This window comes from Tachysurus fulvidraco, chromosome 13 (genome assembly GCF_022655615.1).
Source record: "Tachysurus fulvidraco isolate hzauxx_2018 chromosome 13, HZAU_PFXX_2.0, whole genome shotgun sequence".
Classification (NCBI taxonomy): domain Eukaryota; kingdom Metazoa; phylum Chordata; class Actinopteri; order Siluriformes; family Bagridae; genus Tachysurus; species Tachysurus fulvidraco.
This window is the reverse complement of record NC_062530.1, coordinates 25,091,871-25,109,943: the sequence shown is the minus strand read 5'-3', so window position 1 is coordinate 25,109,943 and position 18,073 is coordinate 25,091,871. Positions and strand designations below refer to the sequence as shown.

The 18,073-nt window shown below is 40.9% G+C and overlaps 2 protein-coding genes across 2 annotated transcripts; both read right to left on the bottom strand.

The window, feature by feature from the left end:
• Nucleotides 1-2,319: 2,319 nt before the first annotated feature.
• LOC113652548 (extracellular calcium-sensing receptor-like) lies at nt 2,320-5,499 on the bottom strand. The gene is made up of 6 exons (XM_027161660.2): nt 5,145-5,499; nt 4,745-5,027; nt 4,078-4,650; nt 3,629-3,751; nt 3,316-3,439; nt 2,320-3,227 (listed from the first exon to the last, which is right to left on the bottom strand). The coding sequence occupies exons 1-6, from the start codon at nt 5,345-5,347 to the stop codon at nt 2,320-2,322; spliced, it is 2,214 nt and encodes a 737-aa protein (XP_027017461.2). The 5' UTR covers nt 5,348-5,499.
• A 7,410-nt stretch (nt 5,500-12,909) lies between these two features.
• Nucleotides 12,910-17,238, bottom strand: LOC113652547 (extracellular calcium-sensing receptor-like). Its single transcript, XM_047822810.1, has 7 exons — nt 17,229-17,238; nt 16,934-17,081; nt 16,324-16,612; nt 15,262-16,074; nt 14,754-14,978; nt 13,902-14,025; nt 12,910-13,802 (listed from the first exon to the last, which is right to left on the bottom strand). The coding sequence occupies exons 1-7, from the start codon at nt 17,236-17,238 to the stop codon at nt 12,910-12,912; spliced, it is 2,502 nt and encodes an 833-aa protein (XP_047678766.1).
• Nucleotides 17,239-18,073: the final 835 nt, after the last annotated feature.

Here is an 18,073-nt window from a genome sequence, read left to right as displayed (position 1 = left end):
GCAAATGATGAAAAAGTAGTTCATGCTTTTCTGCAGGCTAATACAGGCTAAGTTTTTCTGACAAAAACCTGTAGTAATAGGATAGCTTTCTAAATCTTCAGGACCTAGACACAGTCTCATTGTTTGCTGAAAATATATGCCATGCCCCCCCTTTTGCAGGTTTTTCGCCTACATGACCTACCCAACAAAAAGTGGTACAGTTCCCACATACTTTGACACACAGATGAGCCTGGTCTCATTGGAAAGAAGAGATTCTAGTTTCAGAAACTAGTTTCAGATTGATTCTAGGCTTTACTGGCACAAAGTTACAGGGGCTAGAATGGAAGGTTTTCATTTCCGCCTGGGTTGTTTACCTGATAAACTGATTAATCTTATTTTTCTGGAACATGCTAGGGACAACTGAGAGTCATAGCCACATGTCTTGGCTTTCACCAAAAAAAAATTCAAGTCAAAAGACCCAAAAATGGATTTTATATGAATATTTTTCTACGGCCATGGTCGTCGGGTGCAGCGTTTTTGTGTACTTGTTTACTGTATAACTTTGAAATAAAAGGCTGCATGCTCAGTCTGAAAGGCCTAAAACAAGCATAGACTCTCTCTCTATCACTCTGGTGTGAAAAAAGGCCTGTAACTTGACACCCTGAGCTGTGAGAGGGACAAAAGGTCAAGGATTACACAAGAATTCTTTTGCGCATCCAGTTCACGCAGACACAGGCAAAGAACATGTGGCATGCCGCAAACCGTTGGAATCGTCTGCTTATTGGCTAAACAGCTGTATAGGTCCCAGCCCATTTCATTGCTATTGGAAGGAGTAATTGTCAGTCAAAGGCGAGTTCCCAAAAATGAGGTCATGCCATCATTGGCTTCTCAGCCGTCTATCTCTGCCATACAAGCACCGATTGGCTCAAATGAGGGCTTATTTGATTCGTTAGGACCTGGGCTATAAATATGACGTAGACTTTGAATTTTTGAAAATCCCAATGAGAAGTTAGAGCGGCAAAACGAGATGATGGCGCACTTCTGTTTCCAGTTTTCAGAACACTAACGGAATATTTGCGGCGCGACCAGAGCGTTTTGGATTAAAAGGCTTACAGATTTCAATTCCTTGGACCTGTGTGGATTTTTGTGGATTATTTGTTTTGGATTATATTACCCCAGTGAAGAAAGAGACGCGTCTAAAGGTAAGGGAAAAACCGGTCTAGCGCCACCTAGGTCAGTTTTGTTCAAAATTTTTTTCTAATTGTATGAAGGCTGTGAATCATATTATGCTTTGTGTGTGGGCTTAAATAATATTGAGAGTATAAACTTTACTAGGTAAATAGGTTTTTTCATGTTTTTGGAGGATTTGATGCTTTACAGTTGAATTGAAGCTTGTTTCTGGGTCATCTCCTAGTGGCCACTTTGACTTCCGTGCCGTGCACGGCACGGCGACCTGTAAATCCTTTGGTGAGTAGTTTTTTCCTAGATCTGGTGTGTTATATTAATAGACCGCAAAAAAATGAGACATCCTTGCAAAATGACCACAGTTACCAACTCTGTCATTGACAGCTTAAACTATTCCCTGCCTAAACACCAGGGTGACATTCTTTCATATTTGTTTATGTCTTGTGCCAATTGCCTGTGTACTTGTTTTGTGCTCAGTTGTGTTTGCCCCCACCCTACCCTTAATCAGTCCCTGCCTCTGCACATCTGTTCCTTGTGTTTCATTGATTGTTCACTCTACTTATATTTATGTTGTCTTGTGTAGGTCTTGTGTAGGTTGTGTAGGAGTCCTGTGTGTTGTCCTGTCTCCTGGTTTCCATTTTGTTTTTTAGTTGCCATGTCTTCCCTACTGCTTGCCTTGTGCTTGTAGTTTTTGTTATTTATTTTTTTAATAAACCCCATTATGTTATCCCTGCATTCGGGTCTAATTCCACTCTGTGAAGACACACTTTTCTCTGACACTCTAGGATGAATACTGCAGCTGTCCCTGTAATTGTGCAAAATTTTATATTGTCCATGATCTGTATGTCAAACTATTTTACATTACAACTAATTGTGAAAAAAATCTTTGATGTTGATCTGGGCAGTGTGATAAAACAGAAAAAAAAAAGTAAAACAAGAAACTCATTTAATGTAATAACTTTAATGATTTAAGACCTAAATGGGATTTACAGGGTGAATGGCTGAGTAGCCCATACATTTAAATATTGTATATTAGAGTATATTTAGAATCAATGTGTCATAAATTGTAGTGTATATATAATGTGCATGTAAGAACACTGTATATTTGACCAAGAGTCAAAATATTTTAAGATCAGCACTGTGTAAAACCTACAATTAATTAACCTTTGTATTTTTCCCCATTACATGTTTTCTTGTATTTCTTTCTGGTTTGATTAAAATGATGTAACATTTTGGTACAAAAATGCATATCAGTAGGCCAAAAGCTGAAGACAAAATTGCAAATATTTCTACAGCTACTGTATACTTTCCAGGAGAGCTGACGTAAGCTGGAATAAAGGTGATCCAAACTGCACAGAATATAAGCAAACTGAATGTGATGAATTTGGCTTCATTAAAATGATCAGGCAGCTTCCTGGCTAAAAAGGCCAGGACCAAACAAACTATAGCAAGAAGGCCAATGTATCCTAAAACACTATAAAAAGCAGCATCTGATCCTGTGTTACATTCTAAAATTATTTTTTTACTGCGCTGCTCAATAACTCTATCTGGGAATGGTGGCGCAACATTTAGCCACAGGATACAAATAATTATTTGAACTGCAGTGCATGAACATACAATGGCCCTTTGCTGAGGTGGTCCAAACTTTGCTGCAACATTGTTCCCAGGTAATGTTGCTCTGAAGGCAGTTACCACAACTATAGTTTTCCCCAGCATACAGGAAATGCAGAGTGCAAAGGCAATGCCAAATGCTGTGTGACGCAACATGCAGGACCAGACTGTTAACTCACCAATGAATGTGAGTGGACAGAGGAAGCAAAATATAAGGGAAAGAAGTAAAAGTAAGCTCAGCTCAGAATTATTTGCTTTAACTATTGGTGTGTCTCTAAAATATATGAACACCAGCAAAGTAGAAAAGGTTAAACAAGCACCAAGTACTGACAAGGCCATGAGAATAATTCCCATGGTTTCAGTATATGAAAGAAACTCTATTATTTTCATGATGCAGCTGTCTTTTCTTTCATTAGACCAGTACTCCTCAGGACAGGTGATACAATCTGTTGCTCCTAAAGTAGAAATAAATGACATGGTGAGAGATAAGTGATTGTTAGTGTAATTATTTCAGCTTTAGTAGTTATCAGGCCACTTCACCTGTTGTATTTGATATGGAGCCATCAGCACACTGGATACAGTCAAAGCAGCACAGAGGTAAACCTTTAATTTGTGCTTTTCTTGTGCCTTGTGGACAGATTTCTGAGCAAACAGCTTTTGGGGTCTGGGAGAGAAAATATTATATCAGAATATTAGATGACTATTGGGATGAAAAATAATGCCCTTTTTAGAAAGAACATATGTGTAATACTACCAAATTTCCAGTGCTCCAGATAATGTTGCCTTCATTAATCACAAGTACATATTGTCCATTTGCAGAGATTCTGAAATGACCAACTGGGATATGCTGCACTTGACTGTCTCTCAGCTGCCAGTTTATGACTTCATATGAGGCAGGTGGATCTCCGTTCTTGTCAAAGAACACTAGCTCTCCAAATGCATCCACAAAATGTACTTTTTTCAACTGCTCAGTTACCTGATAAACAAAAAATACAACACAATTAATAAAATGTTTTTAATTATGAGCCCAATTAAAGCATTGAGGCAGTTAAAACTCACTAGAGTTGGGGTAAGCTGTGAAGCATTAAGACATTGTCCTGAGAAATTGCTTTCTGGCCTTTCACAAAACATCCCTTGGTGTAGGGCATGTGCAATAGCATACACTCCTTGATAGACATTATATGCTTCTCTAAGTTGTGTGACATCAAAAAATGAGTTTGTGTAATCAACTTCTTCCTTTCCTGAGCATATTTTTGTGCTATTATTTAAATCATTTACTGAAGATGGAGGTCTACAGCCCACCAACACTTCCCAGAAATCACTGACAAAAAAAGCCTCTGAATCTTTATAAGGGCTGATATCTTTGAGAACTGGTCCAAGTTTGGGTATGGCCATCTTTCGGACTACAAACCCCAGTGTCCCTCCAAAGTATTTGAACATTTCTGGTGTGGAAAGACTGGCTGCAGTTACCCAGGCTTCACTTCCAATCCATTGTATTCCTGTAATATTTTGTTTTACCACTTCATTCATTAAAGGGTAGATATCCTTCTCTGGTGCAAATGCGAGAATTACTTTGACAGTTGAATGCTTGATCAGTTCAACAGCTTCAAGGATTTTACTTTGGGGATATGTCCGTAAAACTGTGCCAACAAATGCAATGCACACACCATGAGCCTTCACTTCCTTAGTGAATGCTGATATCCCATTTAGCCCATAGTCATTGTCAGACATTATAACTCCAATCCATGTCCATCTAAATTGCCTAACAAGAAAAGCCAAAGCCTTTGCTTGGTAGTAGTCACTTGGTATTGTTCGGAAAAATGTAGGATATTTTGTTTTGTCACTCAAACATGCACATGTTGAAAAGTAACTCACCTATTCAGGAACAAACAAGTTACACACATCAGTATATGACATTATTCTGCATCTTTTCATTAAAAGTATTTGCATGTGTATATTTTTATACTACCAGTGGTATTTTGAATGGTCCAACTGCCCCAGCAACAGCTAAAGACTGAGTAGATCCCGATTCAGCTATAATAGCTAATATTGGAGGTGGATTACATCGAGAGCCATTTTGCTGTGATGTGCTCATCAATGTGAGGGCAGCTCTCAGAACATTAGTAGGAGAGGAACAAGAATCCACAATTATATATCCAAGAGAAATGTTGGGAAGCAAACGATCATCTTGATTTATTTCATCTATTGCCCACATCATGATCCTCGTCCAGCGAAAAGCTCGTAGGTCAAATCTTTGGGAAACATTAGCACAATGAACAATACATATATTAAGAAGGTTTCTAAATTATTGTTTAGTTTTATTTCAGCTTAAATGCATTTTAAAGTAATTTCAGTTTTATTTTACTTACCCTTTACATTCAGCCATTGGTGGTTTGTTATCAAATGAATAAAGTATATTTTCCTGTCTTGAATAAATTGGGAAAATGCCACCTATCATAATGTCTCCTTCCTTTAACATATTTCGCACTTCAAACTTAGTCAGAAACCTACATGCAAAGCATGTTTGTGTATAGAGCAGAACCCCTAAATGAAATATAATAAGTATGCACATGTTTGGCCAGGGAATTGAAGAGTACAAGAACGAGCACTCCTTGTTTTATAGACAGTGCCCTTTATTGTACACGGTCTGGGTTGGTTCTGAGAGGTGTGTCTACTTTTTCTTGTAATGACTTTCCATAGATGTGATTGAGCTACCACATAATAGTTTACACATTTCATATAGTTATGTTCCAGTATCTTCTACAGAAGTCTAGTTTTAAATAGTTATTTCATTTTGCAACTATATTATATGCCTCACACTCAGTGTTCCCATGATAGTTGTACTAGATCCATCATAACTCTGACCAGGTTGAAGCACTTACTTTAGTTATGCTCTATTGTAAATTCGTCATATATAATGTTAAATTTACATATATTAAATCAAATTTGCATTGACATTACACATGTAAAGTTAGTGCTACAAGTTGAAAAGACCACCAGAGGGCACAACTATAGATTTATGTATATTGTAAAGATTTGAATCCAGAAAAATGGCATCTGGTGGTGAATCAAAGCAGTGCACCAAATTGTCCATGTTTATGCCCTGTCCATACAGGTCAACACACTTTGTATAGAAGATGCCAAACATGGGCCAGCCTTATGAACAGGGCACAGTTGGGAACTATAGGATAAAAACTGCACTATTCATATAATTAATTTAATATATATTATGCACAGCCTATTTGAACATACTATTTTACAGTCAAAATAAACACAGCTGAAGACCTATTATCATTTGTCCCTATTTTAAATGTGACATCTATTACCATTTGATAGTGATCTTCAGGTCAATTTTTGGAACATTTATGCAACTTGTCCAAGGAATGAGGACACATAATGAACAATGATGTAAAACAAGAAATTGGTTGAAACATAAATAAAGTTTATAGTTTGTGGCTGATTTATCAAAGAGCCATTAATTTTTTTTATACAACTGAGCGTTAAGGGCCTTGCACAGGGGCCCAATAGAGGCAGCTTGCTGGACCTGGGATCAAACTCAAAACCTTCTGATCGTTAGCCAAACACCTTAAACACTAGGCTACCACAAAATCGTCTTGTATTTTTTGTTTGCGCTGTCGTTTGTCCTTCACTGTCTTTTTTGTCTTTTGTCCTGCACTGTTTGCACCAGGTTGCACAGATGCACTTTATGTGGCTAGAACTACTTACTAAGTCCTTTGCTCTGTTTTTGTTTTATGTAGCACCATGGTCCTGGGGAAACATTGTCTCATTTTACTGTATACTGCAACAGCTATATATGGTTGAAATGACAATAAAAGCTTCTTGACTTGACTTGACTTGACATCAACAGGCGTAGTATCAGTCATTTCCATCTAATGTTCAGGTGCTGACAGGGGATATAATATCGGAGCTTCCGTACTCAAAGCTGACTCTGCATAATCCTTGTGTTCAGATGTTCTTGACAGTCCCAGACAGTGACTGTGGTGAGTAGTACTCTACTACATGATCTTCTTAAATATGATCTGAAACCTCATCCACCTCATCTGCAGTAACATCCTGTGGTACACTGAAACTCTCCATTCCAGGAACCCACAGGGTAGGAATAAATCCCTGTGTAGGGACCTCTCTAGATCTTTGGAGGCCAGAGGTGAAACTGCATAGACAGTTGAATTGTCAATCTGCTTCACAATACTGTATACTGTCTTGCTACATTTGTCAGCAATTTAATACTCTAGAGTGGATTCTGGGACTGTGATTATATAGCTGTTTGTTCCTTCAGGCAGTCTGTCACTATGCTCAATGGCTAGTGTATAGCTCTCTTGAAGGCTCTCCTTCGGTTCCCTTTCGAGGGAACTCGACGCTGCGTGAGTGCTAACTATATGGGAATGCTTCTGTAAGGACGTTGTGTCTGAAGCTCTGTGCGCACACGCCATTTAATGTCTCGGGAAGGACACGTGACAGAGTGATTACGCGCCAGTAAGTCCATATAAGGACATCAACATCACACTACTCCAGCTTCTTTGTCTTCAGGAAGCGAGACTTAAGACTAGGGAGGCGGTCGGCATACCTGGGCCCAGACCCGTCGGGTGAGAGGGAACCTTAGGTCCGTCATCTCGGCCAGGCGGGGCTACAAAGGAGCCCTGATGCTCAAGCGCTGGGGTTCCTAGGAGCGTCTTATTCAGGAAAGCTCCCTCTACTGCCTGCCCCGCCACCTCTGGCATTTCAGGGAGCAGTAGGGTCTGTGCCTGCTCCTCTTCCTTGCACAGATCTCCCTTAGTTGGCACCTGCCAGTTTCAGGGCATCCAGGAGGTCTGCACGAGGTTGACACCACTATCAGACAGCTAGGCAGCGTGGAAACATCTGCCAAGGGTGTCTCAGTGGGTCCAGGAAACCGTAGAAAAAGCTACAGGATCCGGTTCTCCTCCTGTCCGCCACACGAACGATTGTTGGCAGACACCAGGCGGTGTTCCTCCAAGAGGAACTTCTCTCACTCCTTATGAAAGGGGCCATAGTGCATGTTCCCATCCGAGAGCAGGACTCCGGCTTTTACAGCTGATATTTTGTTGTCCCCAAGAAGGACGGGGGGCTGAGTCTGACTGTAGACTGAAAACTTACAAGTTCAAGATGCTCACGCTCAAGGTTATCGTGTCCCAGATCAGGTCCAAAGACTTAATTGTAACAATCAACCTCAAAGATGCTTATTTTCACATAGGCATTCTGCCAGAGCACAGGAAGTTCCTCAGGTTAACTTTTGAGAGCGAAGTGTACCAGTATTGTGTTCTTCCTTTTTTCCTAGCCCTTTTCACCACAAATGTTAACAAGGTGCATGGATGCTGCCCTGGCACCGTTGTGTCTCTGGGGCATCCGTGTACTGAATTACCTGGACAACTGGCTCATTCTGGCCCAGTTGAAGGTTAAGGAGGACAGTCATCGAGATGCTGTTCTTGCCCATATGAGGTCTCTAGGCCTTAGGTTGGACCCAGATAAGTGTGTGTTTTCTCCTTTTCAGAGAACCACCTTTCTGGGGCTAGTTTGGGACTCCCCCACGATGCGGGCACATCTGTCTCCCGCTGGGGTGACTTCCATCTTGTCAGTGGTGAAAGCTATTCGGCTAGGCGGAGGCCTCTCTGTCACCGAGGCACAGAGGATGCTCAGCCTCATGTTGGAAGCAGCCAACGTTCTCTTTGGGTCTGCTTCACATGAGGCCATTCCAGCTCTGGCTCAGTGGTGTGGGCTTTCATCTTTGCAGACATCCCATTAGGGTTATAAGGGTTACGCACTGTGGGCTCTGTACCTTTCTTATGTGGTAAGACTCCGGTTTCTGGCCTTGGTTCCCACTCTAGGGGTGTGTCACCATCGCAGGACTCTTATGACGGACGCCTCGCTTTCGGAATGGGGAGCGGCCTAGGATGGCCATGCTGCCCAGGGTCTATGGGTGGGACCCTATCTCTCGTAGCCCATATACTGCCTGAAGATGAGGGCTATGTTTCTAACACTTTCTTCCACACCTCAGGGGCTGCCATGTCTTAGTACGGACAAACAGCACTACGGTGGTTCCCCATATCAATTATCAGGGCGGTCTGCGTTTGTGCCCCCATTTCAGGTTGGCACAGCAGATTCCGCTCGGGGCAGAGACCAGGTTCTTTTCCCTGAGAGTGAGAGTCCCCGGGCATGACGTCTCCACCCCCATGTGGTGGAGCGGATTTGGTATGGACGTGGCCGAGGCTACGTCTGTGCGCCTCCCTGCCGGTAGCTCTGCTCCCGCAAGCCCTAGCCAGAGTGCGCCATGACCGGGTCAACCTACTCCTAGTTGCCCTCTTGAGTTGATTCACGGTCCGTCCTAGCCTCCCTCCTGAACAGCATTCCAGGGAGGTTCCCGTCAGGAGGGATTTCCTCTCTCAGGTGCAGGATGCAATCCTGCACCCCCGCACAAGATGTGGAAGCTTTGGGTCTGGCCCCTGAGAGGTTGAACTTTCTGATCCCTCTCATCTGAGGTGACCGAGACTCTACTGAATTCTAGGGCTCCCTCTACTAGGAAGCTGTTCTGAAGTGGAGGCTTTTTCGCCTCTGGGCCAATGAACACTGTCAGGATCCATTTCACTGCCTGGTCGGTACAGTGCTGAGGTTCCTGTAGACTTGCTTTTCTTGGGGCCTGTCCCCATCTACTCTAAAGGTGTACATGGCTGCCATTGCTGCGAACCATGAGCCTGTCCTCGGGGCCTCCTTGGGTAGGCACCCTCTGGTCTCTCGCTTTCTGCGTGGTGTCAGGTGGCTGAGGCCTCCCTGCAGACCGCACCTTTCTTCCTGGGTCCTCTCTGTGGTCCTGGAGGGGCTGCTGGAAGCCCCCCTTTGAGCCCATGGGGTCAGCCTGTGAGAAGTTTCTGACTCTGAAGTTGGCTCTGCGCCTAGCCTTTCTCAAGAAAGTGGGGGATTTGCAGGCCTTGTCGATTGCCCCCCCCCCCCCCCTTGAATTTTTCCCCTGGCATGTCCAAGGCTTTTCTGCACCCTGGGGCAGGATATGTCCCTAAGGTGCCCAGGATGGCTGGCTGTCCAGTCATACTGCAGGCCTACTGTTCCCTGCCCCATGAGTTTGTGGAACAGGAGAGGCTGCATTTGCCCACTGAGGGCCTTGAGGACTTATGTCCACTGCTCTAGCTCATGCACTAATTCCTCCGCCCCTTTTTGTCTGTCTTGGGAGCCCGGAATAAGGGTAATTCAGTTTCCAAGCAGCGCCTGCCGCACTGGGTAGTGGAGGCCATTAGCTCAGGCCTATGATGTGTGCGGTCTTGCCTCACCTCTCTACATCAGTTCTCACTCCACTAGGAGCCTCATCCAGTGCCTTGTCCAGGGGTGTTTGGAGATGTTTGTGCTGGGGCAAGTTGGTCCTCTCCGCACACCTTTTTCAGGTTCTATAACCTGGATTTGGACCTCTTTCCAGGGTCCCAGGTCCTGCAGGGCCTTTGATGGTTTGTTCCCAGTCTGCTCGTGCTCTCTCACAGCCTCTGGCACAGTCATCGACCAGTGTGTGGCGACGTGGGTATTGGCGTTCCCATAGCCTCAGCACTGATGCAGCGTGGAGTTCCCTCGAAAGGGAACTACACCAGGTTATGCATGCAAACCAGTTCCCTGAAAAGGGAACAAGATGCTGCATCGCTGGCCATGCCCCGGGCATCCTCTCGTGCTTCCTTCAGACAAATAGAAGCTGGAGTAGTGTGACGTAGATGCCATTATATGGACTTACAGGCGCGTAATCACTCCGTCACATGTCTTTCTCGAGCCATTAAATGGCGTGTGTGCACACAGAGCTTCAGACACATCCTTACAGAAGCATTCCAATAGCGTCAGCACTAATGCAGCGTCTTGTTCTCTTCTCAGTGAACCGGGTTACATACGTAACCTGGTGTAGTTTCTTGACATGCTCATATTGAGATGCTGTACCAGAATTCCTGGGAGTCAGTCAATGTGAATGCTTGGTTGTCGACCAAACCTTAGTTGTTATGGGGAAAATTCTGTTGTATCATTCTTGGTCCAATTATAGGCATACAATAATGAATAATTGAATGAATTCCTTCCACCTCAACTTGTTTCCTTCAGAGAGTGTCCAAAGCGTCTCTATAAGTGTTCTTTAAAGCGTTTCACTGGATTTCCACATGGATTCTATGGTGTCATTCTGGTTTTCCTTATGCCTAGCAACTGACAGAGGTCTTTTATGACAGAAGATTCGAAATCACATTCTTTAAAAAAACTGTGAATTCACTATAATGTCTCTGGAAAACCATAATGAACAAACACATGGTTCCATAAGGCTTTGGCAACTGTCTTTGCCTTTTTATCTGAAGTTTTTACAGCAACCGCATATTTTGTGAGGTGATCCATGATTACTAGAATTCTGCTATTCTGGGCTAATAAAAAACTTTGTTGCACAAGCTCTACAGTCCTTTCAATACCCATATGGCCTACAGAATCATGCAGGTCTGTAAGACTTACCTGTCTGAAGGCTTTTGGAAGAACAAGCTGAATTAAAGGCTCCCCTCAAATAATGCGCTTCCTATATAAAACATCATTTATGAGAACAAACTGGTCTACCACCCAAACAGCCTAGCATTTCAGTAAAGGCGCTTGAGCGAAATAACAGTTTTAATCACTCGGTTCAGAGCAGAGTCATTACATTGCTGATGAGTCTAATCCTGCTTGGACATACTTGGAAGAGTTCTAGAGCATCTGTGGTTAAGAAATCACATGGAATATCTTCCTCATTCATGGCCAGACACTCAGCCATTCTCATCACTCAACTCTACGGGACAGACCATCCGCATGTTGGTTCCTTTTCCAGGTACAGTTCCTTGGTTCCTTTTCCAGAATCTATACTGAAATCAAAACTTGATTAGAGCAGCTAACCATCTGTGTCTGGCAGCATCAAGCATTGCTGAAGTCAATACATAAGTTTAATTTAGCCCCGTAAAGAAAGTCAAAGAACTCATCAGTCACTGTACATTTAAGAGCAAGAAATTCAAGTTTATGCACAATATAACAGCTTTCTCAGCAAGACAGTCGCCGGCTAGTCTTCGACTCTTTGTATTTCCGATCCACAACAATTTTGTTAGGGGGATTCACACACTGTCTGGCTATATGGCCATCTTTACCACATTTGAAATGAAACCAAGCCTCTGGTTGGGGGTTCGGCATGGTTTGATACTTTCACTGTATGCTCATTGCCCTTCTTAATCTTGGATTCTGCTTTCTGGTCCTTATTTGACTTTCAAGAATCCAGCTGCATTTTCAGTTCGGCAAATTGTCTCCTTAGATCTTTCAGCCTGATAGGCAGTGAGAATGGCAGCATTCAAATTGTAGGGTAATGAGGCTTCATTTACAGTGTGAACATTCTAGAATGGTTTTGCCCAGAAAACCAAGTGACACTGTTTTCAAATTAAAAGTCGTTCAGCTACGGTAAATTTAAAGGGGGTTACACATAGAGAGTATATAAGACTTTGAGGACACCACATATTACAGGATTTTCCATGCTGCTGAAACATTTTTTATTTTCACTGTTTTTACAATTTTCAGTATGTTCAATTCAATTCATGATTTCAGTAAAGTATGTTCAGTTCAATTCATGATTTTATTTGTAAAACAATTTTAACAATATTCATTATCCCTTGGCATCTATAGAAAAGCGGGATGTAAATGTAGATCACACAATGAAAGACTGTGATAATTAGTTGACTTGATAAGAAACAGGTAGAATATTTTCATTGTAGTTCCACTACACTGGAGATCGGTTTCTGAATGTATTTTTTTTAAACCAGAGGAATAGAGGCTAAAGAATGTCTAGCACTGCAGTGTGTCCATTATGAATTTGATTAATGTAGGAACATGCCATTTAATTTAGTTCAATGTTTAATATAGGTATCATTTTATGTATATATATATATATATATATATATATATATATATATATATATATATATATATATATATATATATATATATATATACCATCAAATATTTATAGTCTGATTTGTATTTGTATTTGTGTGATCATGATCACACAATTACTGGCGTTTAAAAAGACAAACACAAAAAAAGGACTTTATTATGGTGTTTGTTTGATCATTTTTATTTCCCCATTAGATGCTGTTTAGTATTCTTTTCTGGCTTGAGTATTATAATATACAACTTTGGAGCAAATAAACACAAAAGAAGGCCAAAGCTTGAAGCTAATATTGCAAAGATTTCAACTGCAGTAGTGAATTTACCAGGAGAACTTACATAGGCAGGTATAAATGCCAGCCACACTGCACAAAATATTATCATGCTAAAAGTGATATATTTAGCTTCATTAAAATTTCCAGGCAATTTCCGTGCCAGAAAAGCCAAAATAAAACACAAACCGGCCAAGAATCCGATGTAGCCAAGAACACACCAGAAGGCCAGATCAGATCCCACCCTGCAGTCTAGAATGATCTTAGATTGCTGATATTGTGTGTTTTTGTAGGGGAATGGAGGGGAGGATATGAGCCATGCAGCACAGATGATCACCTGGACCAGGGTGCAGCTAAAGATGATGAGCCTCTGCTGTGTAGGCCCGAGCCATTTCATCACATTGTTTCCAGGCTGTGTGGCTGTGAAAGCAGCAAGAACCACTAAGGTTTTACCCAGGATGCAGGAGATGCAGAGGGAGAAGGCGATGCTAAAAGCAGTGTGACGCAGCATGCATGACCATGTAGTGGGCTCCCCAATGAAGATCAGGGAACACAGGAAACACAGGGTCAAGGAGAGCAGGATGAAGAAACTCAGCTCTGAGTTATTCATACGCACAATAGGAGTGTTTCTATAGTACAGAAAGACTGCAAATACAGCTAAGGTGACACAAGCTCCAACAACAGCAATAACTGTCAGTGTTATCCCCATTGCATCATGGGAAAGAAAGTCAATGATCTTGGGAATACATTCTGTTCCATCTGCATTGGACCAGTAATCTTCAGGACAAGCCATGCAGTCTATTAGATCTTTAATAAATAAGAAAATAAAAAAAAAGTATAGTTAAAATTCATGGATTCATGTTATCTATCATCTTTGCTCCTTAACATTTTACTGAAGCCACCAACCTGTCTGATTACTAATCTTGCCACTGTCACATGGTACACAGTCAAAGCAGCACAGAGGCTCCCCTTGACGGACAGCTTTCCTAAATCCCGGAGAGCAGCTGTCACTGCAAACAGAGACTGGCACCTGTTTACCACAAAAACACCTCTAAGGGTCAATAAGCTATATCTTTAGCTCTATATCCATAAATCCCTATCAGATTTTACATTAAGCATCATGCAGCAAAACAACCATTTCTAGCATAGAGTTAAACTATACAGAGATATAAATTCTAATCAGTTAACAAAATGAGGATTTATTTTTTTTAATTATACCAGTTTCATGCATTTGTGATCTATGGTGCCCAGGAAAGTGATTTGCAGCTCAAGCAATTTAATAATTTTTTTTGCACCTGTACTAGCTACCACTAACAGTGCCAGTTTTATATGGTAAATTCTATATAGTCACATACAGCCAGAAAATATGCATATACATATTTTATATAATGTGTACACTAAATGACTTGCTTTTTATTTAGTGCATACCTGCATATTATGTCCCATTTTGGACACCATGTTGGGAACAATGGGAAAGAACAAAAATTTGATGATTATAGACTAATTCCTGAAATTTATTTAAAAATTGTAGAGCTGTAAAATGAGCTACATACATTTAGCCAAACATACATTTTGGGCTCCATCCTAATCACTAAAACAATGAAAGTTTGCAAAAACAGCAGCATTTAGAAGATCGTTCTCTGGATTCTTGAGTGCACTACAGCAGCCTGATGCAACCTTTCACCAAACTTACCAACATTTGACCCTAGTGAACTGTTGGTTTCTTATATATTGAACTAAATTCTAAGAGCAGCTTGCCTCACTTTTGTCTCCGGCCCACATGATAGGTAAGTCATAAATGACCAGCTCGTTCCCAGCCTCACGTGACCCATCATACATGCCCACTTTAACCAGCTCAATATTGCCAGCTGTTCCCTTCTGCCAGTTGATCAGGTCGTAAGATGGGATCGAGTCACCATTCATATCAAAGTTCACCAACTCTCCAGAAATAGTGAATGAGACTTCTTGCAGATAATATTGGAGCTATACAACCAAAGACAAGGAGTAATACTAATCCGTATAGACAAAAAACCATGTTTCAAGGATCTGAATTTCAGAATGTAATTATTATGAGAATAAAATTATATGAAAATTTATAAGAAAAAATATGAGAAAAGTAAAAATAGAATTATTTATTACAGGTAGGCATTATTGCTGTCAGTAATGTTGCAGAATAAGCTTTATATACAAAATTTCAAGGCTGGGAATATTTCAATAACAATCTTAACTACACAGTATTCTTTATAAAAGTAGAGTAAATTGTCACCTGCCAGGGGAAGACATTACTGTTGTCAGCACATGTGGAGTTAATGAACGGCCCGTTTCCAGGTTTGCAGGAAGTAAGATTGTGGAGGGAATGAGCAATTGCATACACACTTTTATATATATTATATGGAATGCGAGGACTGGATGTGTTCATGTAAGCAGAGTGTTGCTTGTTTATTGTCTCTTGCCCAGTGCAGAGGGGAAGTGTAGTACGTTCAGAGGAAAAGGGAGTGCACCCATACAGAGTACCCCATAGTTCTTTTACCAGAGGGTTTGTTGGGTATGCCTGTGGGTTCATAATTGTTATATAGTCTTTCAGCTTCGGAATATTCCCCTGTCGTATCCCAAACCCTATCATGCCTCCAAGGAAGGGGTAGTACTCACTTCCTGTGAACACTGAAGCAGTTGCCAAGGCCTCACTGGCAATCCACTGAATGCCAGTAACATTTAGATTCATATAGTCTTTCATAAAAGGTGTGAGTTCCCCCTCAGCTGAAAACACCACCACCACTCTAGCACTGGAGCTGTTCATCACACGGATGATCTCGATTGCTCTCTGGCTGTTGTATAACAAAGGAATCATCTCCGAATAGGCCACACAAACATTTGTACCTTCCAGCTCCTTAAGCAGTCCCTGCAGGGCAAAGTGGCCATACACATGATCTCCCCGCACTACACCGACCCATGTCCAGTTAAAATTTATCAGCAGCTTGGCAATGGCTTTCACCTGGTGGGCATCACTGGGGATAACCCTAAAGAAGGTAGGGAATTCTCGCCTGTTACTGAGGCAGGCACAGGATGAGAAATAGCTGATCTGAAAGAAATATGAACATGAATGTAAAATCTTTATGAGCGAATGAGCAGTTCAATATGAGATTGTACATCTAACTGTACAGTAGGTATTATAGGCTTGGTATTCTCTTTCACACACAGGCACAAACACACACACACACACACACACACACACACACACACACACACACACACACACACACACACACACACAAACACACACATACTGACTTTCTAAAATAAAAATTTTGTCATTGCAAAAAATCCATACCATTGGAATGCTAAAATGTTGTAAAATCCTAGACACCACGATAGATTCGGCTGACCCAGATTCAGCAATAACAGCCAACATCGGACTAGCATGTGAGCACATCGATCTGTTTGCTTCATTTGGTCCATTCATGACAGCCAGAGCTGCTCTCTGAGCTGTTAATGGGTAAGCACAGGAATCAAACATTTTATAGCCCAGAGTGTGGTTAGGCAGCAGTTCAGTACTGTTGTTAATTTCCTCTACAGCAAGTTTTAAGGTCAGACCCCAGCGGAAAGCTTCAGGATCAAACCTGCAAAAGTCAGGAAAAGTAAGATTGTGAGCAATGATAAGCATTAACATGCAAATTATGACCAGAATCTTAGAGACAAGATTTAGTAAGGTATGGCTTTCAGTCTTAATGTTGGATGCTATTATTATTATTATTATTATTATTATTATTATTATTATTATTATTATTATTATTATTATTACAGATAATTGTTTAGTTTTGCACTGAAAAGTATTTAGAAGTTAATATTTCGCTGTCTAATAACATACACAAAGTCAAACATTTACGAACTCTCTTTCACATTATAATAATGATCTAGTACAATTTTTAAGACATTTCTACCCATTACACTTTACTGGTCCAGGCTTGTATGTGCAGTTCAAATCTGGCATTTCCTGATTGTAGTGAAAAGGGAAAATGCCCCCGATGATAAAGTCTCCATCAGCGATGAAGCCTGGTCCCAAGTGATTCTGCAGAGTGCAATTATGGTCTAAGGAGAAAATATGGACAGAAAAATTAAGCACCAGTAGCCACACAAATATAGGAGCCATTCTTAGAGATGAATGCCTAAATGCTTGACTAGGTTTTATATGCCACACATACAGTAGACAACCCTCTATCAGTCACATGGCATCACCCACAATCATAATTTTAATAGATGTGTTACATCATGTGTGTTGTGTTAAAGGTTTAATAATTTTGTGTCTACATGCATATTAGAAAGTTTCTTGCTTAGTACAAGAAAAATAAAAATTGAACAAATATTAAGAAAGAGTTGTGTATAAATACATATATATATATATATATATATATATATATATATATATATATATATATATATATATATATATATGTATACACACACACACACACACACACACACACACACACACACACACACACATTAATACATCATCTGGCAGGATTTAAGCCTCATCTTAGCATTGAGGCAGCACTGGTTAAAGTTATTTAACCATAATAAATGACCTATTAGCTTATTGCCTTATTGACTATTGGATTATTGGCTCTGGATTACTTCCATAATTTGTTAATATTATGAACAGCAGCTATGCTAAGTACTCTCCACTTGTTCTGTTTTTCTACCCATCCCAAAGCAACTAAAGATTGTAACAGCTCTAATTGTGCTACCCTTCATGAAGATTTCAGGCATTCAGAAAGAAGATGCCAACTCAATGTGGTCTCTGAGGCAACAACCTCCTCATCAATACACAATAATCGGACTGTATCTGAGTGTAGAAAGGACGTTATTCATAATAACACTGTTCATTGTTTATGACAGTTTATAATCACACTCTCCAGTGTCACACAAATGAGGATAAGGTTCACATTTGAGTCTGGTTCCATAGTCAAGGTTTCTTGATCTTCCATCAAAGGGAGTTTTTCCTTAACACAGTCACCTCAGGTTTGATCATTAGGGATAAATACAAACACATTTAAATATGTCTAATAATGATATTCAAC